The following is a 22055-nucleotide window of genomic DNA, read 5'->3' as shown; positions in this document are numbered from 1 at the left end:
ATTTGTGGAAATCTGTTCTTATTATTCTTCTAGTTACATAAACAAGTGCTATGTACTAATTACACTGGGGTTTTATTTTTTGAAATAAAGGGCATGCCACAAACCATACACCTAAAAAAAAAAGCCAAAGAAGATGGAGACGAGAATGACAAGGGAACAGCTGGTAGAAACAGCGCACATCATTCAAAGAGGCAATGGGGCCAGTGGAGGTTTTCCATACAAGCAAAAAGAACACTAGGTGGTAACAAAATGGATACTTTAGATCTGGGGAAGCAAAACATATTCACTACTCTTCCGGATGCCAGGGGAGGCTTGGATAGCATCTCCTGTCTTAATGAGCCATCCTCCACTCCCAGCTGTTCAGAACCATGACAGTTCAGGGCGGCAGGGACTCCACATCCAAACACTCCACAGAACTGGAGCTGGAGGCCTGGGGCAAATGCTACATCACACATCTGTTGGTGTTTGGATAAATGAACAGCGATTATAACAACAACAACAAAACACCTTGCACATAAGGCATCCTTCTTCTCCAATAACTGTCAAATGTATATTATTTTCTAATTCTTTCCTTCGTTCAGACAAATGTGTTGACTCTGAACACTTCTTAAAACAATTAACCAGCTTTATTTTTTAGAACAGTTTTAGGTTTATAGAAAATTAACTATTTGAGAGAGCATCCATATGTATATCGTCTCAATCTAAGCACTTTTAAGGGCCCTTGCTGATTTAAAATATTAAATTACCACCTAGAATCTAAATAAAACAATAAGCAAAACGACCAAACAGGAGGCTCTGAGACTCTATTGCCTATTTATAGTAGATTTGCATAAGCCACAGTAACTGAGGAACCCCTAAGTGTGCAGTAGTGCCCCCTTACCCATGGGGAATACGTTCCAAGATCCTGAGTAGATGCCTGAAACTGCGGGTAGTACTGAACCCTGTACATACTATGTTTTTTTCCTAAACATAGGAAACTATGATAAAGTTCAAACCACTCTTGTGCTTTGCAGCAGCAATTAGGTAAATTAGGGTTACGAGGATATAGCACCAGGATACGAGCTCAATCTGACAATGGAGACTGTGCCCAGAAGGCGGACAGCGTGTACAGTGTGAAATGCAGGACAAAGAGATGGCTCACACCCCCGATGTCCCAGACAGGACAGAGCATGGGACAGCGGAAGGTTTCATCGTGTTACTCAAACGGCTTGCAATTTAAAAGTTATGAATTGTTTATTGCTGAAATTTTCTGTTCAATATTTTCAGATCTCGGTTGACCTTGGGTACCTGAAACCAAGGAGAGCAGAACCCCAGAGGGCCAGGGTGGGAGTCAGGGAACAACCATATTTGTAAGAATCAGAATCTTCGCAGCTAATGAACAACAATAACATTTCCTTAACCGGCATATTTGCTAAGAGTAAGCAGAAGCATTTCAAAATACTAGGCCAATCTCCAATCTGATGGCTTTGACTGCTCCTGGTATCAAGGCTCAGAGCTTCCTTTATGTTTATTAGACTGCTGCTTCCAGCTATCAACAGCCCCCTTCTGTTTTTAGTAGGATGAGGTGCTCCATTAGGTCATGCAGACAGGTCGCCAGGTAAACCATCACTGCGGCCAGGGAACAATTCCGTGGATAGTACAGCGCAGAGGTTTTCAAAGTGTGGTCCCTGACATCAGAAATGCAAGCTCTGGAGTCCCAGGGCTGACCTAACAGTGAATCAGGCGTCTAGGGGTCACACAGGCGTCTGTGGTTCAATAAGCCCTCTGGGTGATTCTGATGCATATAAAGCTTGAGAATAACTAGTATATTCAAGGACATCTGAACATGAAAATGAACAGGAAATATGCCCCCTACCCCTCTCCTTTTTTGCTAGAAACAGGAAAGAATCTTGATTATTTTTAGAATAACAATGCATTTCATTTAAGAACTTTGATGACTGCTTTGTAAGGCTTCCTAGAGCGGTCTACTAAATAGAACACCAAGTACAAATAATTTTCATTAACTGGGTGCAATTCACATTTTTCATGTATTACAAAATTAACTGAAACCTTCTGTTTTACCTAGATACAATTTTTCCTTTCTAGACAACTTAAAATTTATTTTAACTAAGGTTTTTAACTAATTTTTTTTCTTTAGTTTTACAGTGGTTCTCCAAACTACATCCTACCATACTGCCTAAATCTTATCTTTCTGTGCAGCTCAAGATGTGTGTAACACAACAGACATATCATAGTAAGATCCTAAGTTCACGTAAATCAGGTAAAAGTCTTTATTTGTCTGCTCAAGTCCTTAGTTAATCAACCTAAAAGGCCCAACTATTGCATAACTTAAATGTTTTATTTATTTCAAATCAACTATAGCTTGATGCAAGAGAAATCCAATTAATGGGAGTGATATTACTGTCCCCATGACTTCGCTTCCTTTTCTATTGTCATCTAAATCTATTTCCCATTAAGTCTCCACAGTAAAATTAGTTATATTCTTACTGCTGATTCCCTCTAATGTGCCTAGGGACATGAAATGCCTCTGTGAATCGATTTGCTAAACTAGAGAGTCACGATACATTTGTTTGCTGCAGGAAGTTATATCCTGGTAAACTTCTCTCTTGAGAAATAAAATGAGAATCAATGAGAAAAGTTTTACAGAATCTTAGATCACGTTTTTGTTTTTGTTTTAATTCTCTGTAAATCAATTTGGTCTTTCTACTTACTCCAGTGACTAACTGGTTTATTTCAAATTACTGATCCTGTATCACAGACAAATCCCTAATGCTGACATCCACTTGGATAAAGGAGGAGTGGTCAACATTTATAAATGGGATTAACTTATTTGAGCAAATTGGAATGGAAAAGATTGGGTATTTCTGTCAAATTGATTTATGCATTGGTCTACCCCGTCTCAAAGAAATAAGAATTTCTCAACAGCTTGCGTAACAATATTATATTGGGCCTCTCAACTAAAGAAAGAGCCAATTACTGGGGAAAAGAAAATGATACACCAAACATATGTCTCTCCTGGCACAAGGAGCTGAAGACGCCGAGTCTTCAGCAGATTACAGGGCTTATCTGCTGATGGGTAAGGAAGTCAGCCCTTCAGGAACAAAATGTAAGGCAGAGTCTTTCTCCATCTGGAATACCAGCCCAGGAAAGAAATTGATCAGATAAGCAGGAATCTCTTTAGAAAGGGCTTCTCACTCTGGGATCCACGAATAAAATTCAAGGAGTACATGACCTTGGAGGTGGGGAGGCGACATTATTTTTATTGTACTAACTGCTAACTGAAATGTAGCACTTCCTTCCATTATCATTACAGGCAACAACTGCAAAATTACACTCTGCTCATAACTGCTTTGAAAACATAGTATTATAAGACTTGCCACCAGCTCTTGTAATTTATTATAAATGTACTTCAACACTTGGTTCCTTTTATATATATTTGTATAAAACCTTTAAATTTTTAATTGATTTTTTAAAAGCAAGGGGGAGGGACACAGAAAGAGAAAGATCAATTTGGGTTTCCACGTATTTATAGAATCATTGGTTGATTCTTGTATACTGTATGCCCTCACAAGGGATCGAACCTGCAACCTTGGCATGTTGGTACAATGCTCTAACCAACTGGACTATCTGGCCAGGGCCCTACGTACTTTTTAATGTAGTTAACAACATTAGTCTGAGAATCTGAAAAAGTTCATGAGTCAAAAAATGTTAGGGAGCCTACACTTCTGCAAGAAAGAAGTAGCTTGGAAAATAGGAAATACTCCCAAGTAGTGCCAGAAACTCCAAATAAATCCTACCTACTGTTGGTCAAATAAGTTTGTAAATATGATAAACAGTGTGTCCGTAAAGTCAGAGTGCACTTTTGACCAGTCACAAGAAAGCAACAAAAGACGATAGAAATGTGAAATCTGCACCAAATAAAAGGAAAACCCTCCCAGTTTCTGTAGGATGATGTGGCAGCATGTGCGCATGCGCAGATGATGACGTAACACTGTGTATACAGTGGAGCAGCCCACGGCCATGCCAGTTGAGATGTGGACGGTACAGAGGAAAGTTCAGTGTGTTCTGTGGCTCGCTAAATTTGAATCTGTGACCAAAGTGCAACATGAATATCGGTGCATTTATAACGAAGTGCCACCACATACGAAAAACATTACTTGGTGGGATAAGCAGTTGAAGGAAACCGGCAGTTTGGTGGAGAAACCCCGTTCTGGTAGGCCATCAGTCAGTGACGAGTCTGTAGAGGCTATATGGGATAGCTACCTAAGGAGCCCTAAAAAATCTGTGCATGAGCCCACATCGAACTGCACTGAATAGGTATGAAACTGGGAGAGGTTTCTTTTTATTTGGTGCAGATTTCACATTTCTATCGTCTTTTGTTGCTTTCCTGTGACCGGTCAAAAGTGCACCATGACTTTATGGACACACTGTATATGTTTGCTTGCTTACAGTTTGCATTGGGTGTGGGGGACAGACTGTAAGCAGGCAGGATGGTTATAGCCTAAGGCTTAGTTTTAAGACTAAGCTTCTCCCCACACCCTTGATTGATTGCACAATGTGGGGGGGTGCACTCTCATGAGGAATCCCCACTATGCTTCAGATAAGTGACTTTGTATCACAGACTTTGTATCAGAGACTTCCTTGTTTGTATATTGGATTAAAGGTTTTAATTTCTACACTATAAAATGGGGCAGAGGAGCCCATACTGGAAGAGAGCAGAGAAAGGCCACGTGGAGGAGAGGAGAAGCAGCCAAGATGGCAGAGTGCTGAAGGAGAAGCCAGTTAGTGCAGAGCTTGTGCAGAGAGAAGGAAATGGGGAACAGAGGTGAATAAGGCTGGTGAGGTAGACACCTTTGATTCTAGGAAACTCAGATAAGTCAGTAGCTTTGTGAGCGCTGAATGAGAGGGTTTTGGAGCCCAGTGTGTGTTTTTACTTGCTCACCATGTGCAAGCTAGGATTAAAGGTAATGGCCCACCAGTTCTTGGCTTTGTTGTTTCATTACTGTCTATCCGAATCAAATGCAAACCTGTATGGGCCAGGCAGCTGTGATGGTGGCCATGGCTACTGGCCATACACCTACCATAAGGAAGAATTTTATTATGCATATTGTTAGTGAAATAAGTTTGTAAATATGATATATATGTTTGCTTGCTAATAGTTTGCATTGGGTGTGGGAGACAGGCTGTAAGCTCAGCAAGGTCCTTATAGCCTAAGGTTTAGGTTTAATACTAAGCCTTTCCCACCCTTTTAATACTAAGATCATTTCAACATCCTTCTAATACTAAGATCTTCTCAAAACTAAGCTTTCCCCTCCACCCTTGACTGTTGCATGATGTGGGGTGGTACGTTATTATGAGGAATCTCGTTTATGCCACAGATAAGTGGCTTTGTATCAGATACTTTCTTATTTGTATATTGGCTTAAAGGCTTTAATTTCTACACTATAAGATAAGGCAGATCAGGGACTCTCTCACTCAGTTCCTGCCAACAGCATTGTAGAGGAGAGGCAGCCAAGATGGCAGAGTGCTGAAGGAGAAGACAGTTTGTGCAGAGTTGGTGCAGAGATAAGGAGATGGGGAACAGAGGTGAATAAGGCTGGTGAGGAAGAAACTTTTGATTCTAGGACTACTTGGATGAGTCAGTGGCTTTGGGAGTCCTGAATGGAAAGGGAACTGTCTTCCCACTGTGTGTATTTTCTCGCCCACCGGGTGCGAGCTAGGATTAAAGCTAATGGCCCACCAGGTCTTGGCTCCGTTGTTTCATTACCATCTATCTGAATCAAATGTGATCCTGCACGGGCCAGGCAGCTCTGATGGTGGCTATGGCTACTGGCTTTACACATATTATCCTCTCCTGAAATTCAAACAGGTTGGGAAGCAACACCAGCTTATTATTTTTACTTGTAAACTACAAAAACACTTTAAAAGGCTGAGATGGCGCCCTGGCCGGTTGGCTCAGCGGTAGAGCGTCGGCCTAGCGTGCGGAGGACCCGGGTTCGATTCCGGCCAGGGCACACAGGAGAAGCGCCCATTTGCTTCTCCACCCCTCCGCCACGCTTTCCTCTCTGTCTCTCTCCTCCCCTCCCACAGCCGAGGCTCCATTGGAGCAAAGATGGCCCGGGCGCTGGGGATGGCTCTGTGGCCTCTGCCTCAGGCGCTAGAGTGGCTCTGGTCGCAACATGGCGACGCCCAGGATGGGCAGAGCATCGCCCCCTGGTGGGCAGAGCGTCGCCCCTGGTGGGCGTGCCGGGTGGATCCCGGTCGGGCGCATGCGGGAGTCTGTCTGACTGTCTCTCCCTGTTTCCAGCTTCAGAAAAATGAGAAAAAAAAAAAAAAAAAAAAGGCTGAGATGGCTTATGTGGTCTCAGGAATAATTTCAAGCAATCAGTTTGACCTCGGCAGTATTAACCTAACAGTAGGAGCTGTTCTGAGAACGGGAAAGGCAGCCCAGGTGTAACACAGGGAACACCCCATCAGGAGCCATGTTTTCGTCTGTCGAAAGTCCTCCCTACGGTACCACGGAGGGGGCGCCACAAGGCACTTCGAGAACCACTCCCTCACAGTATCAAAACAGCCACTAGCAAACAATCTGTGGTGAACAATTCAAATGGCCAGTGTCAGTCACACTTACAAGACAGAATAGATCAAAAGCTCTGCTGTGTACAAAAAGGATTTCAAATGCCCAGACAGCAGAATAACTTGGTGAAGTTCCAGACAGGAGATTAAAACAATCACAAACCAATATCTTCACAATTATCAGCTATGTTTTGATAGTTTAATCTCTGCACACAAGGGACAGTCTTGAAATAGTGGCTTATAAATAAGTCAGATAATTCCAATGTGCTAAGAAAGAGCTCATTATTAAGAGGAATCTAACTGGAAGATTTGAGGTCTTTGAGACCATGTTTTGGAAAAAAAAAAAAGGCAGTAAACTCTAATCACATTACACAGATCCACCCAAACTAATTTACAAGGAGCTATTAACCATTAATATATTTAAATCCTTACTGAATTTAAGAGGTGGCGTGTGCCTTACCAGAGTTATGCGCCAGCAAACTAATCATCTGCCATTTCTGCCATGAGATTCTAACTTCAAACTTTTTCTTTTCCTGGAATGATCTTTTCTTCTCAACTATCCCAGAAGAGGCTAGTCTCAAGCAATCAGTACAAAAGAAGCCGTGGTACATTGTAGCTATTAACTAGAATTTTAACTGAGGGTAAATAACAGTTATGACTACAACGTAGCTTTAGATATGTTCCTTTATAGCATCTGGAAAAGCAAATACGGAGTGGGGAGTGAAACCCTAGTTGGCATCTGCAGATGCTCTTCAAATGGTATACTATAGTTTCTGCAGAGTTCAAAACGATCCCGCTGGCCATGGTTTTCATATGGCCACATCATATGTCCTTGGGAAGGGAGGCTATTTCATTCCAGTCACCCATAAAATGAAACTGCTTAAAATCATGTGGAAGCAAGATGACAAAAGGATATTTCTGAGACAGATTCTGCGCATTCAAAATGCTCTGAGCTGAGAAGAAACACTTCCTCCCTCTTTGCACAAAGAATTTGTTGTTTGTTTCCTATGCTACTCTGTTATATGCCCTCCCGATTTTTTAAAAAACTCAACGCAGATAATTATGATTCAGTGAAAACAAAGGCAGTGCCACTTTGAGCCCAAAATATTCAACTTATTTTCAAGTATGGCTTTCATCACTCTCTCCTCCAGTGCAGTAATTTGTTACTCAGAAGAGCAAAAGGTCCACACAAAATGAATGATTTCAATCACCTTATAAATAAAACACAGATAAAGATCTTGACAAAATAAATTAAAGGAGCAGTTGCATTTGATCACTCTATCATATTACTGTCTTTATCTACAGGCAGAAGAAGATGCTCCCTGAAGTTCATTTCTGTGAGGTCCATAATGGGGAAAAATATCTCTACTAAGTTAGAGCTGAAATGCAAATGAATCACAGATATTATGCACATCAGAGACTCAAAACACATCAAAGGAACAAAACTCAGAAAAGATAATGGTGGTCCACACCTGTAGTCTGGGGGTTTGTCTGTATGTTTGTTTTGGGAGAACTTTTGCTAGCTTGTCTGTTTTAAAAATTAAGCTGTAACACACTATGGCAGGTTGGTATTAAACCCCACTTCCACTTCTTAAAAGGTATTAAAATATTAGTCCTGATGAAATACCTTTGCTGATTTTGGTTTAATGAATAGGAGTCATGAGATAAACTCGTTAACTCCATCTTTAAGGAAAGCTAAATCCAACCCCTATTATCTTACTGTTCAAATTACAAATGCATATGAAATAGAATTGGAAAATTCACAAATAATAAACATGATATATTTTGCTCAAGGGTATAATTCTAGGTTATCTTTCATTTGTCCCATTGCTGTTGAATTGTACTGTGGGCAACACGAACTTCAAAAACTCCAGAAAGAAATACAGAACACTTACTGTTTAAGAGAAAACATTTTCAAATATGTAGCAATGACAAAACTCTTTTCAGTAAGAAAATCCTAAAAGAAAAGCTTTTTTCTCACATGCTATGGCAGAGTGATTTACAAACATAAAATCTTAATTATAACCATCATTTAAGATTAGGTAAAATAAAAATCAGCCAATTTCTAAGAATTTCAAAATTTCCAACTAACATCTCTCATGGCATAAACAGCTCTACAAGAATCATATTAAAATAACAATGGTAAGTGTATTTGACGCAATGAAAGTTAAGCCTGATCCATCCAAATGCCACTCTGAAAATTTATAAACATTGTCATTTCCAACTAGTCAATATTAAGTTGGCTCAGTTTACTGCTCAGATCATGTAATGTGCACATAGCAGCCCTGAAGGGTCAGCATTCCACACACCATCCTTGTGTTGACTTTATACACCATCTTCAGCAGTGATCGCTTGCATCTGAAGCTTATTTCCCATCAAACTGGGGCTCTCTGAAACACATCCTTGCTTGATGTTTATGACTTTGTGGGGAAAAGCGTACATGAAACTCAAAACCCTTACTCTCGTATGGAGCTTACCTTGGGGAGGGAAAGGGAGTGAGGGATAGGAAAAGATAGTAAGGGGGGACAGAGAGAAAAAGAAGCAAATAAAGAAGAGAGATGAAATAAGACAGAAACAGTGAAGGAGAGACTTCAGGAACTGAAAGGCAGAAGAATCAACAGGACAGCAGAAAGATCATCAATAACTAATTCATATACACTAACAATTTTTGTTACTTGCTTTTATAATGTGACTCCAATAGCAATTCGGGTCTTTATTGTGATATATATCTCATCTTTTAAACAGTTTGCACCAGAAATCGTGACTGATGCTACTACATTTGTACAGTGACTTCACTGAACACTATTCTCCCCTTTAGGCAACTCGGCTTCATGAACTGACATGTGTTTGTCAACATTCCATACCTCGGTCAAACAAGGGACCCAAATTCAATTCTTTCACAATCAGACATTACTCAGTTCCATAGATGGGCTAGATTTTGTGCTTGTCCCTGAAAATACCAAACTGAATAAAGGATCCCACTGAATGAGTTATTAATTAAAATAACAATGTGGAAAAAACATTAAGAGACAAGCACAGGTCTCACGACACATCCAAAAGAGGCCTGCATTTGATAAGAACCTTAGCCTTTCTCTCATATTTGTTGCAATAGTATTGAAATTTTTTTTGGCTTTTTGCCTGACCAGGTGGTAGTGCAGTGGATAGAGCATCAACCTGGGACTCTGAGGACCCAGGTTCGAAACCCCGAGATCACCAGGTTGAGCGTGGGCTCACTGGCTTCAGCGCAGGGTTGCTGACTTGAGCTTGGGATCGTGGACACGATCCCATGGTCGTTGGCATGAGCCCAAAGGTCACTGGCTTGAGCCCAAGGTTGCTGGCTCAGCTGGAGTCCCCCGTCAAGGCCCATATAAAAAAGCAATCAATGAACAACTAAGGTGCCGCAAATATGAGTTGATGTTTCTCATCTCTCTCTCTCTCCCCTGTTTGTCTGTCCCTCTCTCTCTCTCTCTCTCTCTCAAAAAAAAGGTAAAATAAAAGGCCTCTCAGGGGACAAGATAGATGCTACAAATCTTATAAGCCTTCCTACTCATCTCAGGTCTATTACTTTAAAACATTGAAAAAACTAAATAAAAATTAAAGAGCAGACTTGAGAACACGAAGAGCCAGGGATGTTGGGTGGTCTGAATCCAGGACAAAAAGACGTGGAGCTTAGTATAGTACAGTGTCTGAAGTTCGTAAGGACAGGTCGGTTATCAATAAAAAGTTACATTATGTTTAAAATATTCTGTTCAAGAAAATGATAAACACATGAAAACGTCCTCCACAAAATGGATAAAACTTTTCATGATAAAAATAACAAATGTTTCATATACTTTATCTTCAGTCCTAACTGCCTTCGTAATTAAAATATGTAATTACACACTGCAATTCAGAACCATGAGCTGGTTCTTACCTGCCAAACTATGAACAACCTAAACATCACAACCTGTGCATTACCAAGGCCTCGTAGAGTCACAACGTCCTCTGCAGTGAACTGTACCCACTCTGTCCACAGTGAACTGAACAAATATTATGACAATACTAATTAGTCATTTGCAGTCCCATGGGTCCCATTATCATCCACAGGACATTACTGAAAATCACTGTAATGATGTCATTTTTTATGTATGCTTTTAAAATAATTCTATTGCTTATATGCTTCTAGTGTTTAGATTTCTTAATAAAGTATTTCTTACAGGATTTAATTTAATCCACATAGCAACTCTGATGAAGACTATACCAAAATCTTAGAGACAAGAAGTCACATCTTTTAGAGATGAGCGATTAGGCAATTTACCTGAGGTCACCAGACTATTAAGTGGACAAGCTCAAGTTCAAAGGCTTACGTGTCAGAGTAGGGAAAGTATAACATATTTATATCTAGAACATATATGAGTATCAAAAAATCATTAAAGAGAAGAAAAAACAACCCAATTTTAAAAAGTAGAAAAAGGGTTTTAGATTAGTAATAGTTCAGTGTAAAAGACTGCAAATGTCAAATAAATGTAGAAAATGATGCAAAACCTGGCTAGTAGTCAGATATACATTAGGTCAAGTTTTTAAAAAAATTGGTAGTATCAAATGATGTCACGAATGTAAAGAAATGAACGCTGTCACAGACTTTTGGAGGATGTATCAACTGGTAACATTTTTTGGAACGTAACTTGGTAGTCTAGTCAAACAAATTTTGAATAGGTTTATTCTTTTACCCAAGAATTCCTCTTGTAGACATCTATTTTAAAGAAGGATTCACAAATGTTCACAAAAGTGTTTACTGCAACATTTCTGAAATAGCAAAATCTGGAAATGTGTACATGTGTAGCCATGTAATACATATGCATTTATGAACAATTGTACCTGTTAGTAAAAATGTTACACACTGTTTAAAAGCAAACAGGTATCTTATGATATAAAATATAAATTTCGTTCAATTTTAGGATAAAGATCAGACAGAGAAAATACTCAGCCTTGTGTTACCTGAGGCCATGACCTCAGACTCTGGGAGGCAGGGCAGTTCTGACAGTTCTCCTGTGTGGATAGGGGTACTTCAGTGGAAAATATTGAGAGGTCTTGCTCTAAAACTAAAAAGAGAACTTGAGAGGAGCCCCTAATGGTAGCCCTGCAACAGGGCAGTGGGACTGGAGAGATGTCAACGTGCAACATCACCAATCAGACAATGCGGACACCCTCAAGAGCTACCAAAATGGGGACAAGACCATTCCACACACTCGCTCACTTGCCTGTTGATCCAGCCAACCATCCATTTTATAAGCCTTTTTTATTTATTTTTATTTTTTATGTGACAGAGTCAGAGAGAGGGACAGATGGGGACAGACAGACAGGAAGGGAGATGAGAAGCATCAATTCTTCCTTGCGGCATCTTAGTTGTTAATTGATTGCTTTCTCTTATATGCCTTGACCAGGGGACTATAGCAAACTGAGTGACCCCTTGCTCGAGCCAGCGACCTTGGGCTCAACCTGGTGAACCTTGCTCAAACCAAATGAGCCTGTGCTCTAGCTGGCGATCTCGGGGTCTCAAACCTGGGTCCTCCACGTCCCAGTCTGACGCTCTATCCACTGTGCCACCACTTGGTCAGGCTATAAGCTTCCTATGTACCTAAGATAGTAATAGGTGATGATGACAAAAATGTTTAAATAATAGACTCTGACCTTAAGGAATTTAATGTCATGTACAAAAGTTCTCAAAAGTTCTTCCTGCCCAACCATACAGGGGTGGGCAAAAGTGAATGATAATACTAATAAGTACAATAATTAAAAAATAAAGAATACAAGAATAAACTCTGTTTTGTGCCCTCACAGCCGTAGGCCTACTTTTCCCACCCCTGTATAGAAATGCCTACAACTGGAACTAGAGGGATGCCCACTAAATGCCTTACAATGATTAGTCTGGCCAGAGCAACAGGAGTAAGAGGTTTAAAGATTTTACTTAACTTGAAAAATAAAAAATCATACCTGTCAAATATCAACAACAATTTGATGCACAAAATTCATGAAAAGACAGAGGAACACTTGAAAAAACAAAATCTTACACACTGGATCCCAACACATAAGACAAAGAAACCAAAGCCTTCAGCCTCTCTGGTTGAAGCTTTCAAGGCAGGAAGGACTGGGAATCTCACGTGGTGCATTTTTTTACCCCTGTGCAAGCTTCTAAGTGTTCTAAGAAACAAACACAGTTATAAAACCAATGCACTATATGAACTCAGAAGAGGCTTCCTGGTCCCACAGGACAATACACTATTGTTGAAGGGTTTCATACCACCCAAACCTCAGTCACACATGAATACAGTGAGATTACTAGACCACTACTGTGGAGTTTTACCTTCAACTTAAATCAATTGTATATCAATGCCAAAAAATGTATCATCCTGATCCATTTAGATATCCTAGGACATATTCCATCATCTAACTGAAAATGAAATGAAAACTACCAAATAAGCCAACTGCTATGGGGGGGGGGGGGAAGAGTATTTTTAAAAATATTTCCTCAGCATGTCTCCCTTTTTAGATAAACTCTAGTTCAGGAAGGCCATTTTGAAGTATTTAGAGCCATTCACCGACGAACATACAAAGAAGGGACTGTTCATGCACCCTCTACTGAATGCTGAGTAAGGGTGATGACGCACAGTAGGGAGCAGGAGACAGCAGCAGTGGTTAAGGGCAGTCATAACAATTAGGACTCCCAGGGAGGAATGTGGGGAGTCATCCAAACTATCAATCATTGACAACATTTTTTACATTATTTAAGGGAACCTACATATAGAACATCAAGCTTTTGTTATTACACTACAAGCAATTAGGCAGAAATCTGAAAACTCTAGAGGGATTTACAATAATACTAAATTCTTATAAGAATCAAGAGAGAGCTTGGGGTCCTTCAGGAACTGGGGGAGATCTTGCAATGGCCGGGGCCCCAAAGAAGGTTCATGTAAGAGATGGAGAGAAATTCTTGGTGTCATGTTAGAAAAATTTGCATGGCTCCAGATCATTTCATGGTTTCAGAACAAGATGTTTCCATCAAAGACAAGGTGCCCTTATTCAGCTGAAGATTGTTTTTCTTTGACCACTATCACAGTGGCTGCAAAAGATACAGAATTCTATATCAGGAACTTGTAGTTGAGAGTTAGAGACTATAAAACCATCTATATAAACCCATAATTTTTAATATATTGGGCACAAAACTGACACAAGGGCACGAGAAGCAAACACAAACATTTGAGTAGTTACCAGGAATCGTTAAGACCGCATCTAGGTAAGCTGTTTAATGGCTGATGGTGGAAGACCTTCATACCCATAAACCTTAGTTGTCCACTTGTCTGCTCTCTCCCTAACTTATTCAAGACACTCATGTCTCATGACAAGTGACATCTTCTCCAACCATGCCTCAGGCTGGAGCTTCCCTTTCCATCTGTCCTATTGTGAAGGCTCAGCAGCCCCAGGGGTTCCATCAGCCACAATGATGATTCCAATATTTCAGTCTCTAATCTGAATCTCTCCCAGTCCGTTGTTCTGAATCCCAACGTTTCAACCTTCCATTTCAGTGACCTACCTTGACCATCATGCACATAAAAATCCCATGTCATAAAACTGATAGACAAATAGCCCAAAAATGGGCTTCTTTGTTCCCACTCTTTCTGCTAGAATAGGATATCCTTATCAAATCAGATATTTCAAAGGAAATCTCAATAATAATTAAATATCTCTACATATACTTAATAGTTAAATATCTCTATCTATACAGATATACATGTAATTGTGCATATAAACAGCCTTGAGTCAAACACTATTAAAGAGTGATCATATTATACTTAAAAGTAAAAACTACCTTTTCCAATCATTGCCAGCAAAGATTTTTAGACATCCTTCTTCTGAGTCCATCATCCACCGCTACATACACTGAGCACCCAGCCTACCAAACAAAGCAGAAACCTCACCAGTAGGACCACTGACGCCCTTACCACATCACTAGGAATTCCCGGATGTAAGAAACTTATCACCAATTGTAAGCTTCTCAAAGCAAATCAAGTTATAATTAACTAATTGATTGACTGAGCTGCATCGAACTATAATATTTTAAAACCTAACCTCAAATACCCTTGGTTTTTCCACTTCACTAAACAATACTTGCTCTCTTTAAAATGCTTTATATTTAATTACTACTGATTAGTGTCCCCAATTTTTATAAATTCAATTATTTCTGCCTACCTTTGATATTAAATAAACGTTTGACTACAGGTACGTATGTCTTATTTCACACTTATTACAAATGGATATCATTTCATGTGCTTTTATTAAGTAACTTCACTGTATTCTTCCATAGATAATGAGGCTTGGACCCTATGCACCTTCTTCTGCCTTCCCCAGCAAACCTGCATTCAATGCCAGGGGCATACATAGACCCCCTGAAGTCTATGCAGCCCTCTCCCCAACGCATAAACACATAGGTTCTGAAATTTTCCAACAAAGAAAACATCTATAAGCATAACACTATAAATTCTTTCAGCAAATACTTAATAAGCACCAAAAAAGCATATAATCATCATTTAAAAACAGAAAGATCAGCATTGAGGCTGACAGCTACAAATCTGAGAAGATTAACTCTCCAGCCTCTGTCAGTTTTTCCTTCTTCTTTCTCCCAGATTAAACTGCAGACAATTTCGTCCAGCCAGTGATAGATACTCTTTACCAACAAAGGGAGGAGGATTAAGCAAGACTGACAAATAAAGCTGAAAAGCCGTAGTGGGACTGGAATAATGATAGACTAGATCGATGAATCACGTTCCTAAATCAAAGATGCTCTGGGACAAAAAAATGCAATGACAAAAACCACTGATTATGCAGAGGCCATATGGCCTCTTCCACTTATGACTAGTCTAGTCCAGAAACTGCTTATGAGGCTGTTTTTAAGAACAAGCCCCAAGATTCTAACAAATACTCCTACCCTTTATGTTAATAGAACAAATCAAGGCTGGGAGAACAAGAAAAGCCTAACTCACACAGGCCTATTAACCAGTCTTCAATCCCATCCCCAAGCCACCCCAGGAAGGATTCCTCACCTGGGCACCGTCTTCATGCTGGGTGCCAACAATTTCCCCAATGTCATTAGGCAGCCGGTCCATCACTAGTACACAGTGACAGCTACAGATAGACTAAGCTCCATCATAAGTGCAAAGAACAGGGCGGCAAAGAGAAGGTTGGGTGGTTCAAATATATTGGCAAGGTCCCTTTATCAAGGAATCTTAACAACTGAATGAATAAGTGAAGAAGGATGTCAGCTATACCCTGGCTGAGTGAGCTACACAAAAGATACATTGTTCCTCTGTTTCTCCATGAAATTAGAGGTCCAAATTAAGAGAAAGTAAAGAATACTTCCTAGAAGAAATGAATTTCCATTCTGTTGCATCTCCTTGTGGAGCACCAACTATACTGATGATGAAGAGATTTTGTTTTGCAGCAGGTCTGGGTGACCTGCCTCCCTACTGCAGGCCCCCGAGCCGGACAAAGGTCACATCACTAAGTGGTCATCTATGTCCTGAGATAACTCACTATCTAAACCATGGATGCCTCAACTGGTTTAAAAGCATTAAAAACATCAACAACACTAGATTGCAAAGACAGTAAACCACCATTTAGAAAAGAAGATTCCTAATTAAAGAAATTTTGGATTCTCTCTACACCATATAAACACTTCAAATATTTGTTCAGCCACTGAATGTCTAAAAGAAATTTTTTGGAGATGCAGGAACAAAAACTATTGCTGTGCTTCTAAAACATATTCTGAGCAAACATGGACAACAGAATCTTCGCATAGCAAATAGGCCACTGAAGAGTGAAGCATTGTAGGGTTTTGAATTTTTAGATTTTTGCTCTTCTCTTTCTCTGAATTTTCCATTGCTTTAACAGCAAGTGGAGAATTAAAATCAAAAGACAACTTTTTTTTTTAACATATGATTTCACACTTCCCACCCCCGCTTTGCTGTCAAGTATCTGACCCTGGTTTGATAATCTCATTTCCTGAGAATCAAAAAGCTGGAAATTTAAGCTTCCTAGAGTGTTAATTGCAGCCCTGCTCCATTGCTAATCAAAAAATTGGATGTTTTGCATGAAAATGCTTCTCTAATTAATTCTCAGTCATAAATCGCCCTGGTTTTAATAACCCCTCCTTGATTGGATAGCCTTTGAAGAGACAGTGCAGCTAATCCGCCAGACTAGAAGAAACACACGCAGAGGAAATAATAAGTGAGCCCACAGGTATGAGCGAGATGAATGCAGTAAGACAGTCAGACCAAAGGAGTGAGGCTCCTTGCCAGTCTGTCCCTGCCTTGCCCTGCACCCCAGTAAAATAAACCATGAAACTAGGCATCATGAACAAAGGCAACTGTCAGAGAGGTCATGCATCGGAAGTCAAGTCTTTTCACCCTCCTTCCAAAAAACAGCTAGTCCTCTCGTTTTTCAAAAGGAGGTTTCCCTTGACATTTTTCCCCTAGAAACTGGAAATCCAGCAGTGTCCACTTGTCACAGTGTCTATTTTAATAAGACAGGGTTTTGCTTTCCCCCTTCCCTCCTCGTCTGACTGACAACGCATTATCATACAGATCTCTAAGAGGCGCTGAACTGAATTTTCATTACCCAAAATGTCAAGATTCGTTTTTGTCATCAGAGAACACAGCTGGTCTACACCAGCAGCCCTTTGATTAATTCAAATGGAACAAGTCACCTATACATAACTTCATCTTCCCAAGACGAGGTCTTGCATTCTGCAGGTTTTAATTCACAGCTTGTCAGCTTAAGATACCATTTGCTGCCACGGTGGCACTCACAGAAAAACAGACAGGCTTAATTAGCAGTACTCTGCATTATCCTGTGATTACTAATAAGGCAACAATTGGTAATTCTTAGCTTCAGAGCAGGGCTTGTGTAGAATTCATACTCTGCTGTTTGATAACATTATACAAACTATCAAAAGATGCTAGAACCCTATAGGTGCACAATGAGTATTTTCAGGAAGCACTATTTTAGCATATAGTATATAAGCAAATACATCCGCGGCTTTCCAGGTGACCTGTAAAACAGTTGCATCAATTTTCTCTATACTAAAAAACTTCATGGAGGTAGACAGAAAAAGAAAGTTATTCTAAAGAAATGACACAGAATAACAGGTTGTAATTATTATAAGAGAAAAAGGATTTGAGGTTAAGTCTAACTTGAATATAGAATGCTCAACCAGTTATAGCCTTCTACATAGATATGACATGAAAATGCACAAGCCACCACCATAAGATCCCATTGTACACCCATTAGAACGTCTTAAATTAAAGAGACAGACAATACCAAGTGTTGGCATAGACTGCTAGTGAGAATATATTGGGTTGGGGAATAAGTTCGTAGCGTTTTTACCGAAGACTTTTATTTAAACAAAAAACAATAATTATATCAATAAGTTAATCAATATATATTCGCCATTGCTGTTTACAACCTCTTCCCACCTCTTGACCAATTTGTTGATGCTGTTCCGCCAAAAATCGCCTGGTCTGGTGTCAAAGAAGTTGTTGAGCCAGTTTTTAAGGACCTCTTTGTTATAGAAGGTAACGCCCTTCATATGGTTTGACAGGGAGCAGAAAAGATGGTAATCGGTCGGTGCAAGGTCCGGAGAATATGGCAGATGCTGAAGGACCTCCCATTCGAGCTCTTGGGAGTGCGGCTTTGATGACTTGTGCAACATGGGGCCTGGCGTTGTCGTGAAGGAGTATGGTTTGACCATGTCGATCAGGTCTTTTCAGTCGAATAGCCTCATTCACGCGGTGTAGCTGGGCAATGTAGAGCTCCTTGTTGACTGTGGCATTCTTTTCAAGCATTTCCCAGTTCTTCATCGAATTCAGAAGGCCTTCCGCTGCGGCACGTGTCATCAATGCCAAAGTCGCCATTTTTGAACTTTGCAAACCATTTCCGTGCTGTAGACTCGCCTATGACACCTTCTCCATACACGTCGCAAATGTCCCGGGCTGCTTCAGCAGCTTTTTTACCTTGATGACAAGCAAAAGAAGAGCAGGTGTCGAAAATGTTGATTTTTGCCTCCTGGGTATTCCATTTCTAAGCCTCAAAACTAATAAAAAATTAAATAACTCAAAAATACAATTAACATAGTTTTGTAGAGCAGAAAGAGTTTTATCAAATGAATACTTACCCTTTGCCAAACAGCAAACAAATCGTTGTAAAAGAAAATATAAAAACGCTTCAAACTTATTCCCCAACCCAATAAAATCATACTCTCCCTTTAGAAAATGGGCAGTTTCTTAAAAAGTTAAATATATACTGACCACCAATAGAATTGAAAATATATGTTCCATACAAAACTTAGACACAAATGTTTAGCGCAGAATTATTCACAATAATTCGCAAACACCAGTAGCAATTCAAATATGCACCAACAGCTGGAAGAATAAACAGTGAGCTATCCCCCTACTTACTGTGGTACATCCGTATAACAGCGTACCATTCAGCAATAAAAAGACACAAACTACTGATAGACACAATACGTTGGATGAGTGTCAAAATCATTAGGTTGAATGAAAGAAGCCAGTCACAAAATTGTATACTGTATGATTCCATTTATACAAAATTTAGAAATTGCAAGTGAATCTATCATGACAAATAATTTCAGTAGTTACAGAGGGCTGGGAATGGAGAGCGAAACAGGGCACTACAAAGAACACAGGGAAACTCTTGAGTGATGAACACGTTCTGGGTCTTGACAGGTGTACACATCTCCCAAAATGCATCAAAATTGTTCATTTTCATAAGTATGGCTTACTGTATGTAAATTACACAACCCATTTCATATGCAAGTTACTTTGCAAACCTTATAGAATAAAACTCCATTATATTAATTAGCCAACTTTATCATTTATCAGTCTAGCTCACCATGTGGTTACTGTATGTAATGCTGAAGTTCTTTTCATTTGTAAAAACCATGACTATTATTGGGTGCTTGCTACACACCTGACACTGTACAAGGAGCTTACTACGTAGGGTAAACTCAACTGGTGTGGTTCCTGAGTGCATGGAACATAAAGTAAATAATAAATACACATTTTAAACGAACAACAACAAATAATTAATTGAATAAGGTTAAGTATAACCTGTGCTACAAACAAGAAAGCTAACCTAGACTGGGGGACGGGGCAGGGAATTTAAACAAACAAAACCATAAAGCTTCCCTAAGGAAGTAAGAGTAAAGAGGATAAAAGAAGGTACTGGATGTAAAAGTTTTTGGAATACTGACTGACACTGGTAAGCACTTAATAAGCATTATGCAAAATCTTCTTATAAAGCAGGGAAGAAGGCAGAGGCACGCAACTCCGTGCACAGAGAACAGGGTGTCAGGGGCCCATGGCTTGAATAAGCCCGGCATGTTCTGAGGTCAATATGGTGAGAAAGGGGCCAAGGAGGAGTTGTGTGTAAGCAGTGGCCAATTCATGCAGAACCTTATTAAGCCATGTTAAGGACATGCGGTTTAGTACTAGGGACTTAGGGAAACACTAAACTCTTTTACATCTCTCTGGTTGCAGGAAAATGAATGGTTTGGAAAGATTCAGGACCAAGCAGGAGCAGACAAGAGGGGAGGGAAGTAAGAACCCTACTAAGTAGTGTTGCTAACTTCATTATACAAATGAGTAATTTAGGGCTCAGAAAGGTAACCTGATGTGCCCAGTAAAAGCAGGATTCCCACTAAACCACGGTGCTCCCCAAGCTACTCAGAGCACAAACAGGCGTACCAATGCTCCACATATGACCATCACTGACCAACTGAACAGGGATATGTAAACTATTTAACTGGGGCTGAAATCAGACACTGACGTGCAAACAGGGACTTATTTGAGCTAAGTGGCCATGAATATGCAAATGAACTGACTGCAATTCAGTAGATGTCCTCACAATTCTAGGAACTAACATCCTGTGACTACTACAATACAGGGTGGGGCAAAATCAGTTTCAAGTTGTGAGTGCACAAGACACAGAATTTAGTTTTGAATTATTTTTTATTTATTGTATTATGTTCCATACAAACAACTATAAACCTCCTTTTGCCCCGTGCTGTATTCATGTAGCAGTCATACATGTATATGATCATATATTATTGTTATATGGGCTTTTCAAGTTTAAAATTGTGATGGAGCCAAAAGTAACTTGCTGGATGTCTTCACCCGCAGCAGAACTACAAGCTGGACATCAGATGTGAGTGCTGGCGCTGTCTCCTCACAGAACCACACCAAAGTCCAAGCAGAACAAGCTACTCTGGAATCGGAGGCTGGTCCTTCACTATCCTGCCCGTCAGTATCTCTGCCCAGCCCATCATGCGCAGTCCGATACAGCACACTACAGTAACGGCATTTGAAACAAAGTTATTTTTTCTATGGGGTTTTTAATAACAAAATGGCATTTAAAAAATAAGGTTATCTGTCATCAACTAGTGCTGCTGTCTGTCCAAGGATTATTTCTCCAAAGTGAGGTTCTTATTAGGCTCTCCCCAGGCTCTGGGAGGTCTGTCCTGCTCTCTCAAGGTCCATTCTCTCATGACCTTCGGGTTCTTCCTTGTGTTTCAGCTACTATGGGGTAGGGAGGATGTTGTATGAACTAGATTCTTCAGAAAAATAAATCCATCTTATGTAAATTAAATCCACCAAGACCATTTTTAAATAAAATCAATATCTACATTGCACAAAGGAGTCTTGGAAGAAGAATACATTCTTTTCCTAAAAGATTTGAAATAAGCATTGGTCTGTTCATGACCTGAGAAAAGGATATTTAATACTTACTACTTCTTAGGGACAGATAAAGAAATTGGCTTTTATAAAAACTGTATTATAATTTCATTATAGGACAAGTCATACATAGAAGTAAATTAAGATCAGTCTTTTAAAAAGCAAGATTATAAATATTCAACAGAAAGTAGAATCAATTTTATATACTATAATAGTACCTAAAACAGAAGAGACAACAATGAAAAATGGTTATTCTGAAATATTTATATGCAACTTTAAGAAAAAAAATTTTTTTTTCATGTCCCTTGCATAGTGTTATTAACAAAGTCATTGAGCAAAATTGAAAAGACTATGAAGAATTTTCTAATCAAATTTTAAGAGAGCAAGCTTGACGAGTGCTTCTTATATTGAAGGCTGGGGAACCAATGCACGGTATGAGCATATAACCACTGTGCCTTGCTTCAGTCAAAATGACCCTGAAAATGTGTGCATAATTGAAAGTCTGCTTTAAATGCTCCATTACAGAATAGCTTGCTATGTAAGAGACTCCTATTAAATGTCCTTCTGTAAAAAGAATAATCAACTCATGGTTAACCTATTCTGGGTATTGCCTTATCTTAAAGCAAGGCACCTCCAAACAGGTTAATTACGTGCGCTACCATTAAGTATTCACAGCTCCAATCACCAACAACCCAT

At 39.7% G+C, this 22055-nt stretch overlaps 1 protein-coding gene across 2 annotated transcripts in view; it reads right to left on the bottom strand.

Moving 5' to 3' along the window:
* EXOC4 (exocyst complex component 4) overlaps positions 1-22055 on the bottom strand; it is a 683500-nt gene that overhangs the window by 449303 nt on the left and 212142 nt on the right. Inside the window, exon 10 of one of the 2 annotated variants that reach the window (XM_066262322.1) lies at positions 20857-20973. The exons of the other annotated variant lie outside the window; for it this stretch is intronic. Within the exon in view, the coding sequence (XP_066118419.1) occupies positions 20888-20973 (86 nt within the window). The 3' untranslated portion in view covers positions 20857-20887. Of the gene's footprint in view, positions 1-20856; positions 20974-22055 lie in introns of those variants that run through there. 2 annotated transcript variants of the gene reach the window in all.

The sequence above is a fragment of the Saccopteryx bilineata genome, chromosome 2 (assembly GCF_036850765.1).
Source record: "Saccopteryx bilineata isolate mSacBil1 chromosome 2, mSacBil1_pri_phased_curated, whole genome shotgun sequence".
Classification (NCBI taxonomy): domain Eukaryota; kingdom Metazoa; phylum Chordata; class Mammalia; order Chiroptera; family Emballonuridae; genus Saccopteryx; species Saccopteryx bilineata.
This window is presented reverse-complemented; position numbering and strand designations above follow the sequence as displayed.